We start from the raw sequence: 21,731 nt of genomic DNA on the forward strand, positions 1-21,731 counted from the left end.
AGGAAAAGAGGGCAACAGAGGATGAGATGCTTGAATGGCATCATTGACTCAATGGACATAACTTTGAGTAAACTCAGGGAGATAATGAAGGACAGGAAGGCTGGCATGCTGCAGTTCATGGGTCAAAAAGAGTCAGATATGACTTAGCGACCGAACAACAACAGGTTACTAACTCATTTAATCCTCACACCACCACTTCACATCAGTGAGACAGATGCTATTATTACCTCCAGCTTATACCTGGGGAAACTGAAGTATAGAGAAGTTAATATTTTGCCTAGTATCCTGGAAATACCCTCTGGCATCCAGAGATGCCATTTAAACTCTTAAGTAGTCTGGTTTTAGCATTGTGCAACACATCTTATTGTTAATGACAACTCCAAAGACAGTAGGGAGTTCTTTCCTTTACTCAAGATCAACATGAACTATCAAGAGAAATGACAGTAAGAGTAAATACAATAATAGATAACCACTGTCAATTCCAAAATATACTATGAGAAATACTAAATAGAGATGTTTGATCCCTTTGTCAGGAAGGTTACATCTCATTTGGACATAGCAAGTATGCACATGAGAAAACATGCATTAATCAAGAAAACCAAGCTCTTTGTCATTTCTGTCTTCAGGAAAAGCAGGTCCTTTTCCCAAATTGCCTACATTGACTAACAATACCACTCACCTTTCAGACACCCAGAGATGAAATATCTTCAGACCTCTCTTTCTTCAGATGAAAATATTCATACTTCTGTGTGTCTCCACTGCAGTATTCTCACTATAGAGAGGAGACTCTTGCGTCATCTCACTATTCTCATTTTTCCTTCCAAGGTAAACACTATTTTTTTTCTAGTTTCAGTTCTAGCTTGTTCTCCCCCTCACAAATTTGGCACTGTGAGTAATGTTTCAGGATATCAAGGCTACTTAATTTTACCTATATATTTATCACTAGCATTCCTTCTTGATTTCAATTCTTCCTGTCTGAAGTATGTATACTTTGGCTGGTTAAAAAAAAAAAAAAAAAAAACAGTTTTTATTTCTCTTTCTAGAAGATTTTACTGGGCATTTACTAGTTTGACAGCTATTTTCCCTCAATACATGACAAATAACAGTCAACTGTTTTCTGGCTTCCATTCTGTTATTAATAAGTCATTTTTCAGTGTTAATTGCTGTTCATTTTTTTTTTGGTAAGCAACTTCTCTTTTCTCTCTGCTCTCTTTTAGAACTTCTCTTCTGTGTGTGTTCTGAATTCTTCAACAAAGGCATCTAAGGGTGGATTTATTTTTCTTTGTTCTGCTGGGATTCAGTGGGCTTTCTGAATATCAGCTGGTATTTTTCGTCAGTTCTGTAAAGTTCTATTTTACAGCCATCATCTCTTCAGATATTGCCTGTTCTCCCTTTTATTATCTCCTTTTGGAACTTCAGTTAAATTCATGTTAAAACTTTTTTATTGTCTAACTTTTTTGATCCTTCTTTATTAACTTCCACCTATTTTTTTCTCTGCAGAACATTAAGGACAATTTCTTTGGATCTATATTCTGGTTCACAGGTTCTGTCACTCAACTGCTGTTTAACATGTGCATCAGGTTTCAAATCTATGGTTATTTTTTCATCTTTAAAAGTTCTATTTTCAAATCTATATGATTACTCTTTAATCCTCTGTTCCCCAAACATTTCCCCAAGCTTCTATTTCATTTAAGCATATTAAACATGTTTTTGATATCTTATATATAATAGCTCCAAGCTCTGAAACCTTTGTGGGTTTCTTTTGTTGCATACCTTTTTCTGCAGGTTCTTATTCATAGTGTCTTGTTTCTTTGCAAGTTTTGTTCACTTTTTACTATGTACTGCTCAATTTCCTTGGAACTTTATCTGGGGGAATTATCTGATGTCTTAAGAGAATCTGAATTTACTTCTATTTTACTTAGAGAATTTGAATTTATTTCTATTTACCTGAGACGACTTTACATTTTTCACTTAAGGTTCCTAAGTCTATATATGCAGCATTCTTTAGATAAAAAACTAAATGAGTACTCTGATTCTAATTGTATGATATTTTTCTACTTTGGTCACTTCTTTGAGTCTCATTTTTTTATGAGGCTTCCATACACACAAAATTAAATTTGTTTTTTTCCTGTTAATTTGTCTTTTATCAATTGAATTACTAGCTCAGCCAAAGAACCTACAAGGGAAGAAAGGAAAATTTTTCCTTCCCCACACTACTCCCACTTCTTTTTAGGGATCTGAGATTTTTCTTACTCAGTGATTTCTTTCAAAAGATATATTCTAAAATGCTTAAACTTGTAGCTTAGTTGTTGCAATTGGTTGAGTTCTTAAGGGCTTGTTATATACTAAAAGTGGCATTTAGTATATTACTTACCTACATTGACTAAACATTTAACACGTGCTCTCTTTCATACATCCTTTTTGTTGTCCCTCCAATAAGTAATTTCATCCGATTTGTAAAGTTCTAGTCTCTACACATTTACCCACAAACTACAGGGGGCGGTTTGAAAGATCCACCAAGAAATTGAGATTTTTAATACTCTATCCAGTTTCTGACAGGTAAAGAAGATAAAAAAAGTCAATAACAACACAGAAGGTATGACAAGGACATTTTACAACTTTATCAACCAGATAGCTAATAAATAGTGTGCCTAACAATGGAAAAATGTGTTTGTTCAAGCACATAGATCATTTATGAAAGCTGATCATGTGTTGCTGCTGCTACGTCGCTTCAGTCGTGTCCGACTCCGTGCGACCCCATAGACGGCAGCCCACCAGGCTCCCCCGTCCCTGGGATTCTCCAGGCAAGAACACTGGAGTGGGTTGCCATTTCCTTCTCCAGTGCATGAAAGTGAAAAGTCAAAGTGAAGTTACTCAGTTGTGTCCGACTCCTAACAACCCCATGGACTGCGGCCCACCAGGCTCCTCCGTCCATGGGATTTTCCAGGCAAGAGTGCTGGAGTGGGGTGCCATTGCCTTCTCCGATCATATGTTAGGCCACATATTTTGCCCACATGACACTTAAATCAGAAATCAACAACAACTAGAAAACTTGCACATGATTAGGATTTTTTTCTAAATAATTGTTAGTCAAAAAGGGAAATCAAAATGAAAATTAGAAAATTCTTTGGACTGAACGATAACCATACTACACACCCAAATTAGTGAAATTCAACTAAAGCAAAATTTAGAGAGAAATGTATAATCTTAAATACATATGCTGGAAAAGCTCAAAGTTAAAATGGGCTTAGCATCTCAATTATAAATTTAAAAAAGGAACAAGAGGGAATTCCCTGGCAGTCCAATGGTTAGGAATCTTTACTCTCACTGCCAAGGGCCTGGGTTCAATCCCTGGTAAGGGAACTAAGGTCCACAAGCCTTGCAGTGCAGTCAAAAAAAAAAAAAAAAGGAACAAGAAAATAAACTCAAAAAGAGAAACAATAAAAGAGCTGATATAAATAAAACAAGTACCAGACCCAAGAGTTGGTTTTTTAAAAAGATTAGAAAACAAATTTCTAGTAGGACTGATTCAGAAACAAAGAAAAAAGATACAAACGATGTTAGGAATGAAAAAGACAAAAAAGCAGATGTTGAACAAATTAAAGATAATAAAAAGATATTATAAAGAAAATAAATGTGAAAAGTTATACTAAAATTTCTAGAAAAATACAACTTAAAATTTTCAAAGTCAATTTCTCCTCTAAATTGTTCAAAAGATTTAATTGAATAGCAATCAAAATCCCAATATGAATTTTTGTAGAACCTGAGAAACTTATTCTAAAATTTATATTGAAAAGCAAAGGTCCAAATATAAATGGCAGACTCTTAAAGAATAGATGGGGGGAAAATAAAAGAATAATAAGACGAAGGGACTTACAGTATACTGTCACACTAAGCTATTGTAAGTAAGACAGTGTGGTTCTAACACAGGGCACATAAACTAATCAATGAAGCAGAACAGAGAAGCCAGATACAGACTCATACACATAGTGAAATTTGATACAGGACAGAGGCAGCACTGCTGATAAATGGAAAATAAACTTTTCAGTGAATTGTGTTGACATAAGTGGGTATATGGGTCAAAAATGAGCTATATGGGTAAAAAATGAGCTAAGACCTCTATATCACATTATACATGTAAATTAATTCTAGGTGGATGAAAACTATTTGAAAGGCAAAACTTTAAAACTCTGAAAAAACAACACAAGAGTCTATTTTATGACTTCCAATAGGGAAGACACAGAGGGTCTCACACCATTAGAGGGCAAGACTAGTAGCCTTGATAATATTAAAAATAAGAACCTCAGTTTCAAAGACACCATGAAAACTGGAAGAAGATATTTGCAACCGAAATAACCAATAAAAGATTATGTCCAAAATATATAAAGAACTCATGAACTAAGAAAAAAAAAAACTCTGAAGTTTTAAAACAGCGAAAGACATGAACACATAATCCCTGAATAATAAATGCACTCCATAAACATAAAAAATATTCAGCCTTATTAAGTAACTAGAAAAATGCAAATTAAAATCACAAAGTAATACACTTCACACTCTATGAGACGAACAAAAATTAAAGTCAGTAAATAGGAATCATTGGTTCAAGGGCATTCTCATTCTCTACTAGCAAAATATAAATTGTGTGACCATTCTGAAAAACAATTCAGCTTCCCAGACATCTTAGTTTTCTACAGCTACGTGTATGGGTTGAACCCTGCCCCTCAAAAAAGGATACACTGAAGTCCTAACTCTCAATACCTTAGCATGTGACTTCATTTGGAAATAAGGTCTTTACAGAGGTGATCAGATTAAAATGGGGTGGTTAGGATGTAGGCCCTAGTCCAATATGACTGGGGTCCTTATAAAAAGGGTAAATTGAGGCACAGAGACAGGGCACAGAGGAAAGACTGTAAGAAGAGACATGGGGAGAGTGCCATGTGACGATGAAGGCAGAGATGGGGTGACAAATCGAAAGGCTGGAAAATGCCAGACATTGCCAGGAAAACCAGCAGTAGGTGGGAGACGGGCACGGCACAGATCCTCCCGCAGAGTCCTCAGAAGGAGCCAACGCTGGGACAGTCTGACCTTGGCTTTCTAGACTCCAGAACTGTGAGACAATAAGCTTCTGTTATTTAAGCCACCCATGCAAACTGTTAGTCGTTAATGCAAACTAATACATTCCAGTAACAAATTACCACAAACTCAGTCACATAAAACTGAGTTATCATCTTACAGTCTGACACAGGTCTCACTAAGTTAAAATCAAAGTGCTGGAAGGGCTGCGGCTTTTGAGGACTTGGAAAAATCCACTTCCCTGTCTCCTACCTTTGAGAACCTGCCTGCTTTCTCTGGCTCCTGGCCTTCTCCCACTGTCAAAGCTAAAGGTAGACTGAGTCTCACATTATATTACCCCAATCCTAATTCCATTGTCACTTCTCCTTCTCCAATCTCTTCTGCTTTCCTCTTTCATTTTTTAAGGAAGCTGTGATTACATAGGGTCTAAAAAGATAATCCTGGATAACCTCCCCACCTCAAGGTCCTTAACTTAATTCTATCTGCAAAGTTTCCTTGCTACATAAGGTAACATACCCACAAATTCCAGGGATTATTACATGGACACCTTTGGGGTGCCATTATTCAGCCTACCACACATAGTTAAGTTGAATATGAACATACCTCATTGTTGTTTAGTTGCTAAGTCATGTCGGACTCTTTGAGACCCCGTGGACTGTAGCCTGCCAGGCTCCTCTGTCCATGGGATTTTCCAGGCAAGAATACTGGAGTGGCTTGCCATTTCGTCCTCCAGGGGATCTTCCCAACGCAGGGATCAAACCCAAGTCTCCTACATTGGCAGGCATATTCTTTATCACTGAGCCACCAGGAAAGCCTTACAACTTAGCAATTCTAGATGCATGCATGCACCTAGGAGACATTTACAAAAAATTTCACGCAGCATTGTAGATAATAGCAAACAACTGAAAACCACCCACAGGTCCATGAACAGTGGAATGGATAAATTTTATTATGATCATAAGATGAAGTACTATACAGCACTGAAAAATGAACTACATCTATCCACATCAACATGAATGAATCTCAAAAGTCAAGCAAAAAAGTTACAGAAAAATTCATATAGCATGATTCTGTTTATTAAGGTTCAAAAGCAGACAATACTGACAACATATTATTTCTATTATTTAAATGTCATTGCTCAGTCATGTCCAACTCTTTGCAACCCTATAGAGTACAGCCTGCCAGTCTCCTCTGCTGAAGGGATTTTCCAGGCAAGAATACTGGAGTGGGTAGCCATTCCCTTCTCTAAGGGATCCTCCCAACCCAGGGATCAAACCCACATCTCCTTTGTCTCCTGCACTGCAGGCAGATCGTTTACCACTCAGCCACTGGGGAAGCCCATGTTCAGGGGAGTTATAAAGCCAAGCAAAGGAATGAATAGCGAAAAAAAAAAAATCAAGATAAATGTATTGTCTCTGGGACAGAGAAAAGGGGATGCAAAAGAGGTTAGCACAAAGGAAATGAGTGGTAAATACTTGATATTCTTCTTTTTTGTCTTATTTTCTTCCTTAAACCATATTTAAAAAATATATATGTACAGTCTTCTATGTATGGCATTTCTCATTAACAAATATAAATGCTAACTAACTTTAAAATATGCTGAAAGCAAGTTTTACAAAATGTAAGGAAGCAACCAAATAATGTACTCTATCTGATAGAGGAGGGAAAATCTATAAGGATAAGATACCTTCCAGGTAAATCAATACTGGAGGAAAAGTTCTAGGCTATAAAAGAGGAAGTGGGAAAAACTCCTCTTCCCCAAATTCCAAGAACAGACTTCCAACAATCTCTTAAATAAACATGAATCAGCTTGTAAATGATATGGTGAACAATGTTATAAACTGTCAGGAACTGCCCACAGACAGAACCCAGCTCTACTAAAGTTTTGCTTGGCTAACACAGTTGTCCAATTTGTTTTGTCCAAACTGAAAGCCCTTAGGTAAAGCAGGGAACAGTCCATTCACTTCCATTCTTCCTCACCTCCCTCCTTCCTCAACATACAGCGTAAAGAGGCTCTGTGGCTGGCCTCTGAAGGCACCTGAGTTTGAGTCCAGCTGCATCCTAATAAGTCACCCTGAAATAACAATATCAGGTACCAAGTTTACCTACAAGGTCATCATGAACTATGTGATTTCAAGAGTACCTCCTGTCTCTCACTTCCCTTTCTCTCCCACCACTACCCTCAACCTCTTTTAACCAGGGACATTGTTTATCAAGTAATTGGAGATGGCTGGCAAATTAAGTACAGGCTTGGAAACCTATGACCATAGGTGCATATGCTCTTCACAGCAAGTACTAGGGGAACTTGGAGTCAAGAGGAAGCTGCTAGTCCTGAATCGCAATAATATCTCATGTCATAACCTAGAGACAATATTCTTTCTCCAGAGCTGAATTTTTTTCCTTTCTATAAATCTCTTCTCCCTTTTCTCTCTTCTATATCTATATAAACGTGCTAATGTCTAGACAAACTTTTCCAGCATGCATAGATTCTTTCTGCTTTAGGAAAGGTTTAAGAAGGCAGGAGAATTCGCTAAGGAAACAGGCTGACTTGGTAACTGAACGAGAACAAGGAAAAAGAATCAGAAAAGGGCCTGCCACTGAGAAGGATTTAAAAAATCAGAGGACATGAAAAACAACCTTCACTAAACTTGACTAAAGCCAAAGTTTTACTTATGGCTGGCCCTGTTTACCTTCCACTCTGTATGGGAAAACAAACTATGGAGATGTTACTATTTCATGTGGTATAATGAAAATATTCTCTCACACATCATCATGTCACTGCTCCACATGACTTGTCAACTTTTATTTTTTAAACACGGCCAACTCTGCTATGACGCAGTTTTGTTCTCAGCTTATACACTTAATTTGAGCATCCCTTTGGTATCGAAAGGCTTCTTAATCTTAACACATTTTAATACATTTCTTAAAGGAGATTTCAATCAGTGTGAATGGTAAAAGCAAAAGAAAAACTCTACATACACATCAGGAACAATAAGCAGTCCTCAAACAGCTAGAGCCATGGATGGATGCAGGGAAAGGGTATTCCATTAAGTTCTAACAGCTTTTTTAAAAAACAAAACACAAGGCTAAAAACAGATTATTATGGGCTGTGCAAGTAAGGGTCAAGGGCATGAACCTTATTCTGTGTACAATGAAAAGCCATAAGAGATTTCTGAAATAGAAAAAGTGATTTGATAAAAATCTGTTTTTGAATGATAACTCTGATGGCAAGGTACATATAATATTTACAAAATAAAGCATAAAAAACACTATGCAGGCTGATGTTTCATTGTAAAGTATTAACACAAAATTAGAATTGGCCAAATTTCACAGTATTCTTTAAAAAAATCCATAGAAGGTTATGCCTTTAGGGGAATAAATAATCACTTAAACTAAAATCTTTTTAAAACCTTCATACTATATGTGTATCCTTTTTCAAATAAAATTAACACTTTAAATAATATTTATGTGCTTTAAGGCCACAGAATTTTTAAATATTTACCTAACCATTTAGAAAGCACTCAGCATTTTAGGTATAGAAAAATATCTCACAGACAGACTAACCTCGTATTTACCTAGTCTATCACACATAAAATGATCTGGTTTACAGCTGAAATCTCCACTGTAGAAAGTATAATTAGACACAGAAATGTAGTTTGTTAAATTCTGGCCAAAGTATCTCATGTAGGCAACTAAAAAAAAATTTTTTTTAACTTCCTATTAGTTTCAGCTGAGTCTTGGCAAATATACTACAAACTTAGTGCTTCTTTCCATTAACCCAAGGAGGAACATAGTCAGCAGTAACTAAACATTAAACCTAACTGTGAAAATCATGTTTTACAAACATATGCTATTATGCTTCAATACAGTATCCAACATAAGAATCTAAATGTTAAAAATTACTTAACATCTACTTTCACACAATTAAAAACATTTTTATTGACACGAGTTTTCAATTGCTTTTCAAAGATGTTCATAAAAATGTTCAAATTTGTACGGAAATGAAAGTGTAATAAATTTATCAATCCAAAAATGAATGTCCACATATAGGGGTTAAAAGAAAAGTTATTTCTACTAAAAAATACAGACTATTTCTTCATATTTTTCAGTTATCAAACCTTGGAAAATATAGGCTAGCAATATCAACATTAAACATTTAAGTAAAACTTCAAGATCTATTAACTTGTGAAGTTTTATTTATACTTTCATTTGTAGCTTACAAAAAATGTAAACTAACTAAAAGAAATGAGTTCTAGAATTGAAAGGTGGTATAGAATTCATCTAGTGGATCCCCTTATTTGACAGGAGACTGAGACTCAGAAAGGCTCACCAACTTTTCCAATAAGACAGTAGACCCAAGACTCTACCCTTGAATCTCTATGAATCCAGGGCACTTTCCCCAATATCAGCTTCTACCCAGAACCATTTGTCTCCCTTCATTTTCTGAAACAAGAGAGTGACTTTACAATGATCACATACAAAGTTTAGCACTTTTAAAATTAGAAAATCTCTTAATCTTTTACTTCTATAAAAGGATAGGTTTCCACTTAATTTCTTTCATATAATGTACATGCAAACAAAACCACAGATTCACTGCTGAACTTCAGGAAAAAAGCATAAGTAAAAATTTTTGTTATTACAATGTCTGCCAAGTTAAAAACATCTAGTAGTTTCTAGTATTGCCAGAAGAATATTATAGTTTGACACTGAACATTAGCTAACCATATATAAACCCCTGAACTATTAGCATATACTTAAGACCCCCCCAAAAAATGTTTCTATTCATAGTGGAATGTGTAGTTTTCTGTACTAATAAAATATGCCCTTTTTAAAAAGCACAAACTGTATTTTCCGCTAATACAAAAATACTTAAAGCTACCTAGCATAACAATGCCGCACCTGGTTAACTGTTGAAAAAAGGTTGCTGTGATGGAAAGAGCACCAAACCAGGAATTTTCAATTAATAAGGTAACAGCCATAATTCACTACTCCAACACATTACAATTATGTTAAACTGTAATACTACTACACTCAGGAAAACTGTCTACCAGTGTAATGAAACTATGCTAAAACACTTTCCTGGTGTTAAAAAATGCAATCTAGTCACAAAAAGTCAAATGTCCAATGTTATTCCTGTCTATGAAAATAGTTGATATGACTTTTCTCTACAGTGAATCTTCTCCTGGGCATTGTCTACTATTATCACTGGTGGTAAACTGAGAAAACAAAAGGCATGATATTTTTTTGAACAATTTTTTTTCAAGCATCTGACCAAACACAGACCACAAAAGCGGCCTCTGAAAACACTTTTCAGGAAGCAAGGTGTTTGTCTCTTTGAGCACTACAGATAGTGTAGTAGTTTATACCTTATATTGAAGAGCAAAGCAAAAAAAAAATCAGAATTAGTAACAATAAGAAACTTCTGTTTCAGATATATTAGGTCCCCAGTGTAAAATGTATCACTAATCAAAAAGTATGAAAACCAAGGGTATAAATTCCTACTTGCCCATTTAAGCAAACCTCTACTTTTATCCTCTTAGCTGCTTAGAAGAAGGCATTGAAAACTGAAAAATCTAGGTTCAAATCCCAGCACTTCCACTGTTGATGATAATGTGTGAAGTTGGGTAATCTCTATAAGCCTGTTTGCTCATCTCTAACTTGAGGTTAATGTCACCTACTATACTGTGTCCTTGTGAAGGTTTAAGACAATACAAGTACTTTGCACTTGTACTGAGTAAAATCCTCAGTGAATAGTAGCTATACTTAGTGAGTTTCTTTTTAATGTAGAACAGGTAAGATTTCCCTAGGCTATAAAAAGAAACTTTCCCTAATGATGATTTCAATTCCTTTAAAAAAAAAAAAAGTAAACCTACAGGAAAATAAATTGTAAATGTTTTTGGTATATTTCCAAACATTACTAAGACTAAAGGTTAAATTGTTACAACATTCTCCTAATTATGCAACAAACACACAGGACCACGAGTTAGTCTGTAAAAGATTATATTAGCTTATTACTGCTGAAATTTGGGGTGGGGGTGGGGGAAGAAACCTCTTTAAATTATCCCCAACGGTCTTTTCATCTAAGTTAACAAGTCTCTGTTCCAAAACTCATCACTTTTCTTTTAATTGTAAGACCTAACATTTGTCCTATTATCAAGAATAATGAAATCACACTGATTAAAATTCACACATCTATATATTCACACATTCTAACGGCTGTATGTTATCTTTGAGGGAAACAGCACCATTATTACAGCAACAAATAAATGACACCAAAATTACATTCTTCAAATAATTCGCTTCATTCTTCTGAGAACGCATCTACTGCATAAACACTCTTTAAAAAGTGTAGCATGCTTAGTCTGCTATTTCATTTCTATTCAAAGATAATGGTATTTCTGCGTTTTTTTGTTTTTCTAAGCTTCCTGTATTTTAGGAGTTATTTCCAGAATAAAACTTTTTTTTTTCTTTTTTTTTTAACCCTGGAAGTAAACAAGCTTTCAAACGCACTAATTCAATTCGGGAACTGAAGCGATAAAACCGCCCTCCTTTCCTTAGCAAACCTTGCCTTTCTGGAAACATACCTGTTCTCTCGAGATGCAAGGCAACGAAGGTCTCCTGAACATTTTGCAACTGCCATAGTAACCGCCTGAAGTTTCTCCGAATGATACGCAGCTGGACCTCCTCCGGGGTCTGATCACAGGCACTTTTTCTTCCGCGGTACTGGACAACTGAGGTTGCTGGGGAGCTTCCCTGATTTGAAAGAAGTGATCCAGCCCCAGGGCCAGCAGGCAGCCGACGCCCCCCACCAGGCAGGACAGCAGGGGCCGGAGGGCTGGAGGCAGCGCCCCAAGGCTGGTGAAGGACACCCACCAGACGAAGCTGGAGAAGAGCAGCACCACGATGCTGTGCCGGAGCCTCCCCGGCTGCGCGAGCGTCAGCAAGCCCACGCAGCTCAGCACCAAGAACCACCGGCCCGCCACCGCTGGGGGTGTGTGCGGGACCGGGGCCCCGGCGTCTCCGTCCCCCCGAGACCAGGATTCCCACTGCCCCACCAAGAAGTCCCCCAGGTAACAGCAGGCGGGGAGTGCCAACAGCCACCAGGAGCCGCCGCCGCTCCGGCCCGGCCCGGCGCCCCGCTTGGTCCGGGTCAGGAAGCAGGTGAGGAAGAAGAAGGCACAGGCGATGCTGAAGAGGGGGCTGAGGCTGTGCGAGCAGACGCTCAGCAGGGTCCGCAACCGGGCGGCCCCGGCAGCCCAGTTCTCGGGCCCCGAGCCGAGCAGCAGGGCGAGGACAAAGGCGGCCAAGGCGCCCAGCGAGAGGCGCGCCCGGGAGAAGGGGGAGCCGCGCCGCGGCTGCTGAGGGGAGGCGGGCGGCGGCAGCAGCAGCTCCACGTTGCAGAAGCGGCAGAGGTGGAAGAAGAAGCCGCGCGGAGGGTCCTGCCGCAGGGGGCTCACGCAGCCCTTCACGTAGCCGTTCCTCACACTCTCGGGGGGCGAGGCGGCCCCGTCCGGCGGCGGCGGGGACCGCATGGCTTTGGCGTCTCGCTCGTCCCTCCTCATGGCCGGGACGCCCGGTGGCCGCGGGGGCTCGGCACGCCCCGCTCGGACCGCAGCGGCCGCTCGCGCTCCCTCCCGCCTGGCCCCCACGCTCGGAGCGCCCCCCGGCTCGGCGGCGCGTCAGGGCTGCGCCCGCCGCCGCGGCCCGGGGTCCCCGCCGCGCGGGTGGAGGAGCGGCGGGGTCCGGGACATGCTGGCTGAGAAAGACGGGCGGAGGGGGGGCTCCTCTCCGGGACTTCGGCGGCCGGACCCCTCCCCCTTCCTGTTCCCCGGGCACTTCTTGGGACTGGAGCGTCGGCGTCGCCTCCCGACTCCCGCGGGCTGCAACAGTTACCTCTCGGCCCCAGCCTGGTCCGTTGGGCGCGCGAGCGGCGGGCGGGCGCTCCTCCCCCGCCGCTGCCCCGGCCGGGTGCGCGCCCCGCCCGCCCGCCTGCGCGCGCCCGCGCCCCGGCCCGTCCGGCAGCCAAGGGCGCCGCCGCTCCTGCCGGCCGCCTGCCCCATCGCGGGCTGGGGACCCCAGCCGCCTCAGCGTGCCCAGACTCGGGAGAGCGCGGCTTGCGGCTGCCCGGAGACCGATCCAGGTTGGGAGGGATGGGAGGGATCCTTTTCGGATAGAAAGGGGCCAGCCCGCCATCTGGGATCCCCCCAGGCGCTCAGGTTCCTTTGGGGTAAGTCACAGACCTCAGGCAGGCTCCGACAGGTCACCACTGGGGGCGTAGGGAAAGAGGGCGCTTATGGTCCCCAAGGGCAGTGCCTAGTAGAGAAACCGAGTTGAGGTGAGGAGGCGACGGGTCCCGCCTTTACTCCCATCCCAGTTTAGGGTGGACCCTTGGGCTGTCCGAGCCGAGCTGCGACCTGGTAAGTGCCAGTCCCCACTAAAGTCATGGGGAAGAAGCGTTGATCACTGTGGCTAGGTCTGTCCTCAGCAGCCGCGTGGATTCTTGGGCCATGCAGCAGGCCCTTGCAGTGGCGCTTTAGGGAAGAGCACGCACGTGGAGCGTTCCCTGGGAGCATCCTAGTCGGTATTACCGAGTTTGTCTTCCTCAGGGAGGAGCTACCGTCCCATCGTCCCTGCACCCTTGCCAAACTAACAGTGGGTCCACATCTGTTTCTGCCTCAGCAAGCATGGAAAATCTGTTGTCGAAAAGATCTTCCCACATTGAAGGCTTTTCTCTGTAACTACGTATTGGGGGTGGAGGGAATGGGAGGATTAGGAGTTCACTCCAAGACCATTGCCAGGTTTGGATCAGTTGGCCGTGAAAGAAGCCAAATAAGATGCTATCTGTGAATTACTGATGAAACTAGCTACATGTGGGAAACACGGGCTCGAAAGCGGGAAAAACTGCTGTACGGAAGGCACTGCTCTGGAATCTCACCAATCATAACTATCTTAGTGACTGAACTGTGTTTCCCTCCTCCAAAACTCTCCCTTGCACCTCATGACAGGCCTGCATTTCTCAAAGAGCTAATTCCACATTTTTCCAGGGAGATGTGAAACCTTACTGTGTGGTAAATCCCACAAACAGGCCCATTTTTTACCAATTAATCTTTGCCCACAGCCAAGACCATTTTTGTATATGGTCATAGTTCACATGCATAGCAGAAATCACAGTGAAATTAACACAAGAATTGGACCAAGATGAAAAAAGACCAGAATTTTTGTCTGCCTCTTAGATAAAGGAAAAAAATATGTAATTGAGTTTTCAAATTGATTACTCAAATGCTTGCCCTAAGAGATGAAAATCCATGGGGCCTTTTTTTTCACCAGGACAGTTGAAATTCTTTTTAAAAATATCTCATTTCAACAGAACTCTGCAAATACATTTTTAAATGTATTTAAAAATAAACAGGACTCATCATTACCAGTCAAAGAGTAAATTAGGAAGCTTGATGGATACATTTTGAGCTTGTATAGAAGGGCCTGGCAAGCTAGTGTCAGCGTCACTGAAATGCCCATTATAAATTCTCATTGGAAATAATAAATTGCTCTGGTATAATAAATTCAGATTAAAGTTTTTGTTAATAAATACAGTTGTTATCGTTATTACTGTTGTTTTAAAAGCTTAGGTTATCATCTGAAGTAGGATAGGCATGGTAATGGAAATAGTGGTAAACTAGAAATCCATTTCATTGTTTCTAGTCATGGCCTAGCCATTCATACCCCAGCATTAAGCAAGTCATGTAACTTTTACAGGCCTCAGTGTCCACAGTTATAAAGTGAAGCAATTTCATTTTGATGATCTTAAAATCACTTTCAGTTTTAAAAAGCTGTGATATATAGGCATTTTTAGGATCCAAGTATTGCTAAGAGTAATAAAGTAAATAAGGCAGAGCACCAAAGAATTGATGCATTCAAACTGTGTTGCTAGAGAAGACTCCTGAGAGTCCCTTGGACAGCAAGGAGATCAAGCCAGTCAATCTCGAGAGGAATCAACTCGGAATACTCATTGGAAGGACTGAAGCTGAAGCTTCAGTATTTTGGTCATCTGATGCGAACAGCCAGCTCATTGGAAAAGTCCCTGATGCTAGGAAAGACTGAGGGCAGAACGAGAAGAGGGTGTCAGAGGATAAGATGACTGGATGGCATTACCCATGCAATGGACATGAACTTGGGCAAACAGAGATAGAGAGGGACAGGGAAGCCTGGCATGCTGCAGTCCATGAGATCGCAGAGTCAGACACGACTGGGTGACTGAACAACAACAATTGCTATGAGCAACCTTTGAATTATTCATACCACCAAACTAAAGCAAACTCTGTGTTGACAAAGATAAAAGGATTTGTATCCAAGGACTATTATCTGGAAATAAAATGCAAAGTCCTCTTCACACTTCCCAGTTCTCCTTCTCTGAACCAATTCCAACACTGAGAAGATTGCAAAATAAAATGTAAGGACATGCCCAAAGACCATCAGTTTACTTAACTAAAAGTGGAAGTGTTAGTCACTCAGTTGTTTCAACTCTTTGTGACCCCATGGACTGTAGCCCACCAGGCTCCACTGTACATGGGATTCTCCAAGCAAGAATACTGGAGAGGGTAGCCATTCCCTTCTCCAGGGGATCTTCTCAACCCAGAGATGGAACCCAGGTCTCCTGCATTGCAGGCAGATTCTTTACCATCTGAGCCACCAGGAAAGAATGCCATGAACAGAGGACCTGGTGGGCTACAGTCCATAGGGTCGCAAAGAGTCGGACATGGCTGAGCAACTAAAGCTTTCACTTACTTAACTAAAAATATGAATCAGCTAGCTATGTTTATTGGAGAAGGCAATGGCACCCCACTCCAGTACTCTTGCCTGGAAAATCCCATGGATGGAGGAGCCTGGTGGGCTGCAGTCCATGCGGTCGCTAAGAGTCAGACAAGACTAAAGCCACTTAGCAGCAGCAGCAGCAGCAGCAGCTATGTTTATAGCAACTCCCTTCTCTCTTAACAGTTTTTATCAGAGATTATTAGTAGGTCACATGTCTTAGAGTTCAAATTATTTATTCTTTTGCCAGTTTTAAGCAACCAATAGAATTATTTAGCTCCTGTCTTTGGGTTTAAGAATGTATGAATATTATCTGTTGTCAAAAAAAAAAAGACCTAAAGTGATAACATACCTTTGACTTTTCTCAACCATCTCTACCTCAGCCTCATTTTTACCTGACTTTGCCTTCCCTCATGTCTTGACACATAATCTCCCCACTGGACTCATTCTCCCAGTTTACTGATCCCTCAGATAGGATCCTGGTGCTTACCACCCAGCTCCTGAGTCCTTCTGGTGCAGTGCCACCCCTGTCTACTTCTGTATTCTGAATAGGAGGTCCTTGCCCTCAAACCCCAATGACCCAGTTTTCCCATGTGCCCCAGTTTATAGGATGAGACTTTTGTTTTGTTTTCCATATTAGGTCCCCACACCAATAAGCTTCCAATGCTGCAATTAATTATGGAAGAACTAAAATCCTGCCTAGGTCTTTCCAGTGTCAGGGCCAAAAGCTCTGCCCATAAACAGTAGTCTACTGGTAAGGACCCAACTGGTGGGCCTTCTAGATGCCACTGCCTGCCCACCTATCTAACCTTACAGGCACCAAATGAGATGTCCCATTGCTGGGCTCAACCCAAATGTTAGAACACTCAGTTTTTCATTTGGGACCTCTGGGTCTCACCATTCCTTATTTGGAAATTGCTCTCTGTGAATTCTCTTGTTCTCTCCTTTGTCCTCAAAGAAGCCAAAATAACACATGACCTCTTCTTGGGTCTTAGCAACTCCTCCCCACTTATTCTGTCCTCTGATAAGTCTTAACTCCTCATCCTTATACCTTGTGCTTTCAGTCTCTTTTTTAAAAGAAGACAAGATTATTTCCTAAACTCTAAAATCCAGATGTAAAGAAAATCCATTTCTTGAGCAGGATTCCGAGAAATTCCCTTCCAAAATTAAAACTTTTAAATGGATCTTAGCCCCTGCACATATTGGTGATCATATTATCATGAAATATAAGTAGCGAAGGGTGGGTAAAGGTGAATGGATGAGGGCTAAGACTCTGTCCAGTCACTGTCACTGTTCCATGATCAAGTGACTTCTCAGGTTCTGACTCCTCAGCTCAATTTATGGAGGAGCCTCTAAAGGTTTGCTAGTTCAGTTCAGTTCAGTTACTCAGTCGTGTCCGACTCTTTGCAACCCCATGAATCACAGCACACCAGGCCTCCCTGTCCACACCATCTCCCGGAGTTCACTCAGACTCACGTCCATCGAGTCCGTGATGCCATCCAGCCATCTCATCCTCGGTCATCCCCTTCTCCTCCTGCCCCCAATCCCTCCCAGCATCAGAGTCTTTTCCAATGAGTCAACTCTTCGCCTGAGGTGGCAAAAGTACTGGACTTTCAGCTTTAGCATCATTCCTTCCAAAGAAATCCCAGGGCTGATCTCCTTCAGAATGGACTGGTTGGATCTCCTTGCAGTCCAAGGGACTCTCAAGAGTCTTCTCCAACACCACAGTTCAAACGCATCAATTCTTCAGCGCTCAGCCTTCTTCACAGTCCAACTCTCACATCCATACATGACCACTGGAAAAACCATAACCTTAACTAGACGGACCTTAGTCAGCAAAGTAATGTCTCTGCTTTTGAATATACTATCTAGGTTGGTCATAACTTTTCTTCCAAGGAGTAAGCGTCTTTTAATTTCATGGCTGCAGTCACCATCTGCAGTGATTTTGGAGCCCAAAAAAATAAAGTCTGACACTGTTTCCACTGTTTCCCCATCTATTTCCCATGAAGTGATGGGACCGGATGCCATGATCTTCGTTTTCTGAATGTTGAGCTTTAAGCCCACTTTTTCACTCTCCTCTTTCACTTTCATCAAGAGGCTTTTTAGCTCCTCCTCACTTTCTGCCATAAGGGTGGTGTCATCTGCATATCTGAGGTGATTGATATTTCTCCCAGCAATCTTGATTCCAGCTTGTGTTTCTTCCAGTCCAGCGCTTCTCATGATGGACTCTGCATAGAAGTTAAATAAGCAGGGTGATAATATACAGCCTTGATGTACTCCTTTTCCTATTTGGAACCGGTCTGTTGTTCCATGTCCAGTTCTAACTGTTGCTTCCTGACCTGCATACAGATTTCTCAAGAGGCAGGTCAGGTGGTCTGGTCTTCCCATCTCTTTCAGAATTTTCCACAGTTTATTGTGATCCACACAGTCAAAGGCTTTGGCATAGTCAATAAAGCAGAAATAGATGTTTTTCTGGAACTCTCTTGCTTTTTCCATGATCCAGCAGATGTTGGCAATTTGATCTCTGGTTCCTCTGCCTTTTCTAAAACCAGCTTGAACATCAGGGAGTTCACGGTTCACGTATTGCTAAAGTCTGGCTTGGAGAATTTTGAGCATTACTTTACTAGCATGTGAGATGAGTGCAATTGTGTGGTAGTCTGAACATTCTTCTGCATTGCCTTTCTTTGGAATTGGAATGAAAACTGACCTTTTCCAGGCCTGTGGCCACTGCTGAGTTTTCCAAACTTGCTGGCATATTGAGTGCAGCACTTTCACAGCATCATCTTTCAGGATTTGAAACAGCTCAACTGGAATTCCCTCACCTCCACTAGCTTTGTTCGTAGTGATGCTTTCTAAGGCCCACTTGACTTCACATTCCAAGATGTCTGGCTCTAGATTAGTGATCGGTTGAATAGTTGCAGATAAAGATTATCAGTTCTTTAAGAGCTTTTAAAATTACTGTCCTTATTCTGTTTTGTCACCTCTCAACCCTAGTTTTCAAATTTCTTCAAAAGAAATGTTACACAAATAAAAGCAGACTTGTTATTGAAGTGGGCTTCCCTGAAGTGGCTCAGATGGTAAAGAAACCTCCTGCAATGCAGGAGACCTGGATTCGATCCCTGGGTCAGAAAGATCCCCTGGGGAAGGAAGTGGCAACCCACTCCAGTATTCTTGCCTGGAGAATTCCATGGACAGAGAAGACTTTCAGGCTACAGTCAGTCCATGCAGGTGGCAAACAGTTGGACCAGACTGTGTGACAAACACCATTATTGAAGTGATGTCCTGGGTCAGGGCCTGACTACTAGCAGGTCTCTGACACCTCCTACTCTGATCCGAAGCCCCTCTTTGGAATCCTTGGGCCAAGAGAAAGGAAGAAAGTAGAGAAGGAAGGAAACAAAGAAGGGAAGGAAGGAGGAAGGGAAAGAAAAGGGAAAAAAATTTTGGAAGAGAGGGAGGAAAGAAAGGAAGAAAGAGGAGGAAGAGAAGAAGGAAGGAAGATTTAAAACCTCTGAAATAGGCTATAAAATGGATCTGAATTGGATTTTAGAAGTGCTTAGGACTGCGTTCTCTTTCTAAAATGTAACTTTTCAGAATTCAGCAATAAAGCAATCCTAATTTTTCAGGGATAAAGATATAAAGCAGTCTGAAAAAGAAATTTTCATGAATAGCCAGTAAATTAAGCAGTGTCATTGAGATTCCAAATTCCAAAACTAGAGCAGTTTCTAAAGATAGGAGAAAACTTTAAAGGGTATTGAAAGAAAGAAAGAAATAACATTTTCAAACACATTTGAAAACAAAAAGACTGGCTTTCCTCTGGAAAGAAAGGTATATTCTGTTCCTCTGGTATAGAACGGATCACTCTGTTTTCAATATGCAGTGGCAGTTGCCTAAGTGTGTTAATACTACCTATTTTCCTTTCAGCTAATACTCATCTCAGAATCTGCACCTCACTTTGACTCACTCTTTAGATCATCTCAACAAGTATTTATTGATTGCCCTCTATATGCAGAGCGTCATGCTAGATGCTAGTCAGAACAATTAAAAACTACTGTATAAACTTCTAGAAGCTTCCTCAAGATGCAGTTTCATGCGGGAGGTAGGATGGCCTTGAGTTTGAGTGAACTCAGGGAGTTGGTGATGGACCGGGAGGCCTGGCGTGCTGCGATTCATGGGGTCGCAAAGAGTTGGACACAAGTGAGCAACTGAACTGAACTGAGGGCCTATGTACATAGATTGTTAAAGAGCAAAGAGAATACATTATTTAAAAAAAAAAAAAAACTGTTGGGAACTGTGCTTGCGAACTATTAAAGAAGGAGAGAGTCATTCTTCTCTGGAGTCTCCCTCCTGTGTGGTCGTCTCATCTCGTTTTCAAGTTTTGTCCTCTCCCCAGTATCTGCCTGGATGGCTGTCTTCCTCCCTCTCTCCGCTCTGCCTACCTTCTCTCTCTCATCTCTGTATTTAATCCCTCACTTTTCTCTCTCATCTCTATATTTAATCCCTCACTTCTTTTACTTCCTCGGCTCTCCTATGCACCATTCCCTTCTGCCAGCGATGAACCTCTCTCCCTTAATGAATGCATCATTCATTCAACGTTTATCGAGTGCCTGACATTGTGCTGGGGACTGTGCTAGCTGACAAAGATACAGTGATGAAAGATGGTATTCCTTCCCTTCAGGGTTCATGGTGAAAGCTAGAAAAGTAATACTACTAGAGCCCAGTGTAACAGGAGGTGTGATTTAGATGTAAGCAAGCTCAGTGTACTGCGCGAGCTCAGAGGAGGGAAACCTAACCCAGACCAAGGGTGGAGTATCGGGTCAGAGAAGGAGATTTTGAGGCTCTCACCACTGAGAAAGATGCTCTCCAGACTTTCCTGGCTCAGACGGTAAAAGCATCTGCTTACAATGCGGGAAACCCTGGTTCGATCCCTGGGTCGGGAAGATCCGCTGGCGAAGGAAATGGCAACCCACTCCAGTACTCTTGCCTGGAAAATCCCGTGGTCGGAGAAGCCTGGTATGCTACAGTCCATGGGGTCACAAAGAGTCGGACACGACTGAGTGACTTCACTTTCACTGAAAGATGAGACATTAACTAAATAAAATAGGAGAAAAGATAGCCTGGACAAAGGAAACAAGTGAGTTTAAAGTTTTGGAAGAATAGTGCATTGGGCCGGAGTGTAAGATATGAAGTGGCAAAGAACAAAAGTGTAAGGAATTGAGGAGGCTAGAGAGATGGTACGGAGAAGGCAATGGCAACCCACTCCAGTACTCTTGCCTGGCAAATCCCATGGACGGAGGAGCCTGGTAGGCTGCAGTCCATGCGGTCGCTAGGAGTCAGACACCACTGAGCGACTTCACTTTCACTTTTCACTTTTATGCACTGGAGAAGGAAACGGCAACCCACTCCAGTGTTCTTGCCTGGAGAATCCCAGAGATGGGGGACCCTGCTGGGCTGCCATCTATGGGGTCGCACAGAGTCGGACACGACTGAAGAGACTTAGCAGCAGCAGCAGCAGCAGAGAGATGGTATGGTCCTAACATGAAACTGGAATTTATTGTTACGATTTGTTATATAAATGTTCCTTTTCTATTTGTTTGTTTACAAAGTAAAGTCTTCAATATACTCCTCAAACATAAGAATCCTCTCTTAGTCTCCATGCTATGCATAAGCACACAGTTAATGCTCAAAACTTTTGAAGTAAAACAATTTAAATCCGATTTTTTTAGTTGCATGCCCTTCAGTTTTTGTTGTTGTTTTATTGGTCAATGAGTTTTCACTGAAACTTTTAATACCTGATTTAAAACAAGTTTCGATATTATTACTGAAAAATATTGTTCTTAACATCCGTTTGCACA

At 41.4% G+C, this 21,731-nt stretch overlaps 1 protein-coding gene across 3 annotated transcripts in view; it reads right to left on the reverse strand.

Annotated features, from left to right (window-relative positions):
* Positions 1-12,717, reverse strand: part of PDE3B (phosphodiesterase 3B) — a 189,172-nt gene extending 176,455 nt beyond the window's left edge. For all 3 annotated transcript variants that reach the window (XM_040258311.1, XM_040258310.1, XM_040258309.1), the window contains exon 1: positions 11,658-12,717. In XM_040258311.1, the coding sequence (XP_040114245.1) occupies positions 11,658-12,635 (978 nt within the window). In that variant the 5' untranslated portion in view covers positions 12,636-12,717. The remainder of the gene's footprint in view (positions 1-11,657) is intronic.
* Between the last annotated feature and the right edge of the window lie 9,014 nt (positions 12,718-21,731).

Source organism: Oryx dammah, unplaced genomic scaffold, assembly GCF_014754425.2.
Source record: "Oryx dammah isolate SB20612 unplaced genomic scaffold, SCBI_Odam_1.1 HiC_scaffold_17, whole genome shotgun sequence".
Lineage (NCBI taxonomy): Eukaryota > Metazoa > Chordata > Mammalia > Artiodactyla > Bovidae > Oryx > Oryx dammah.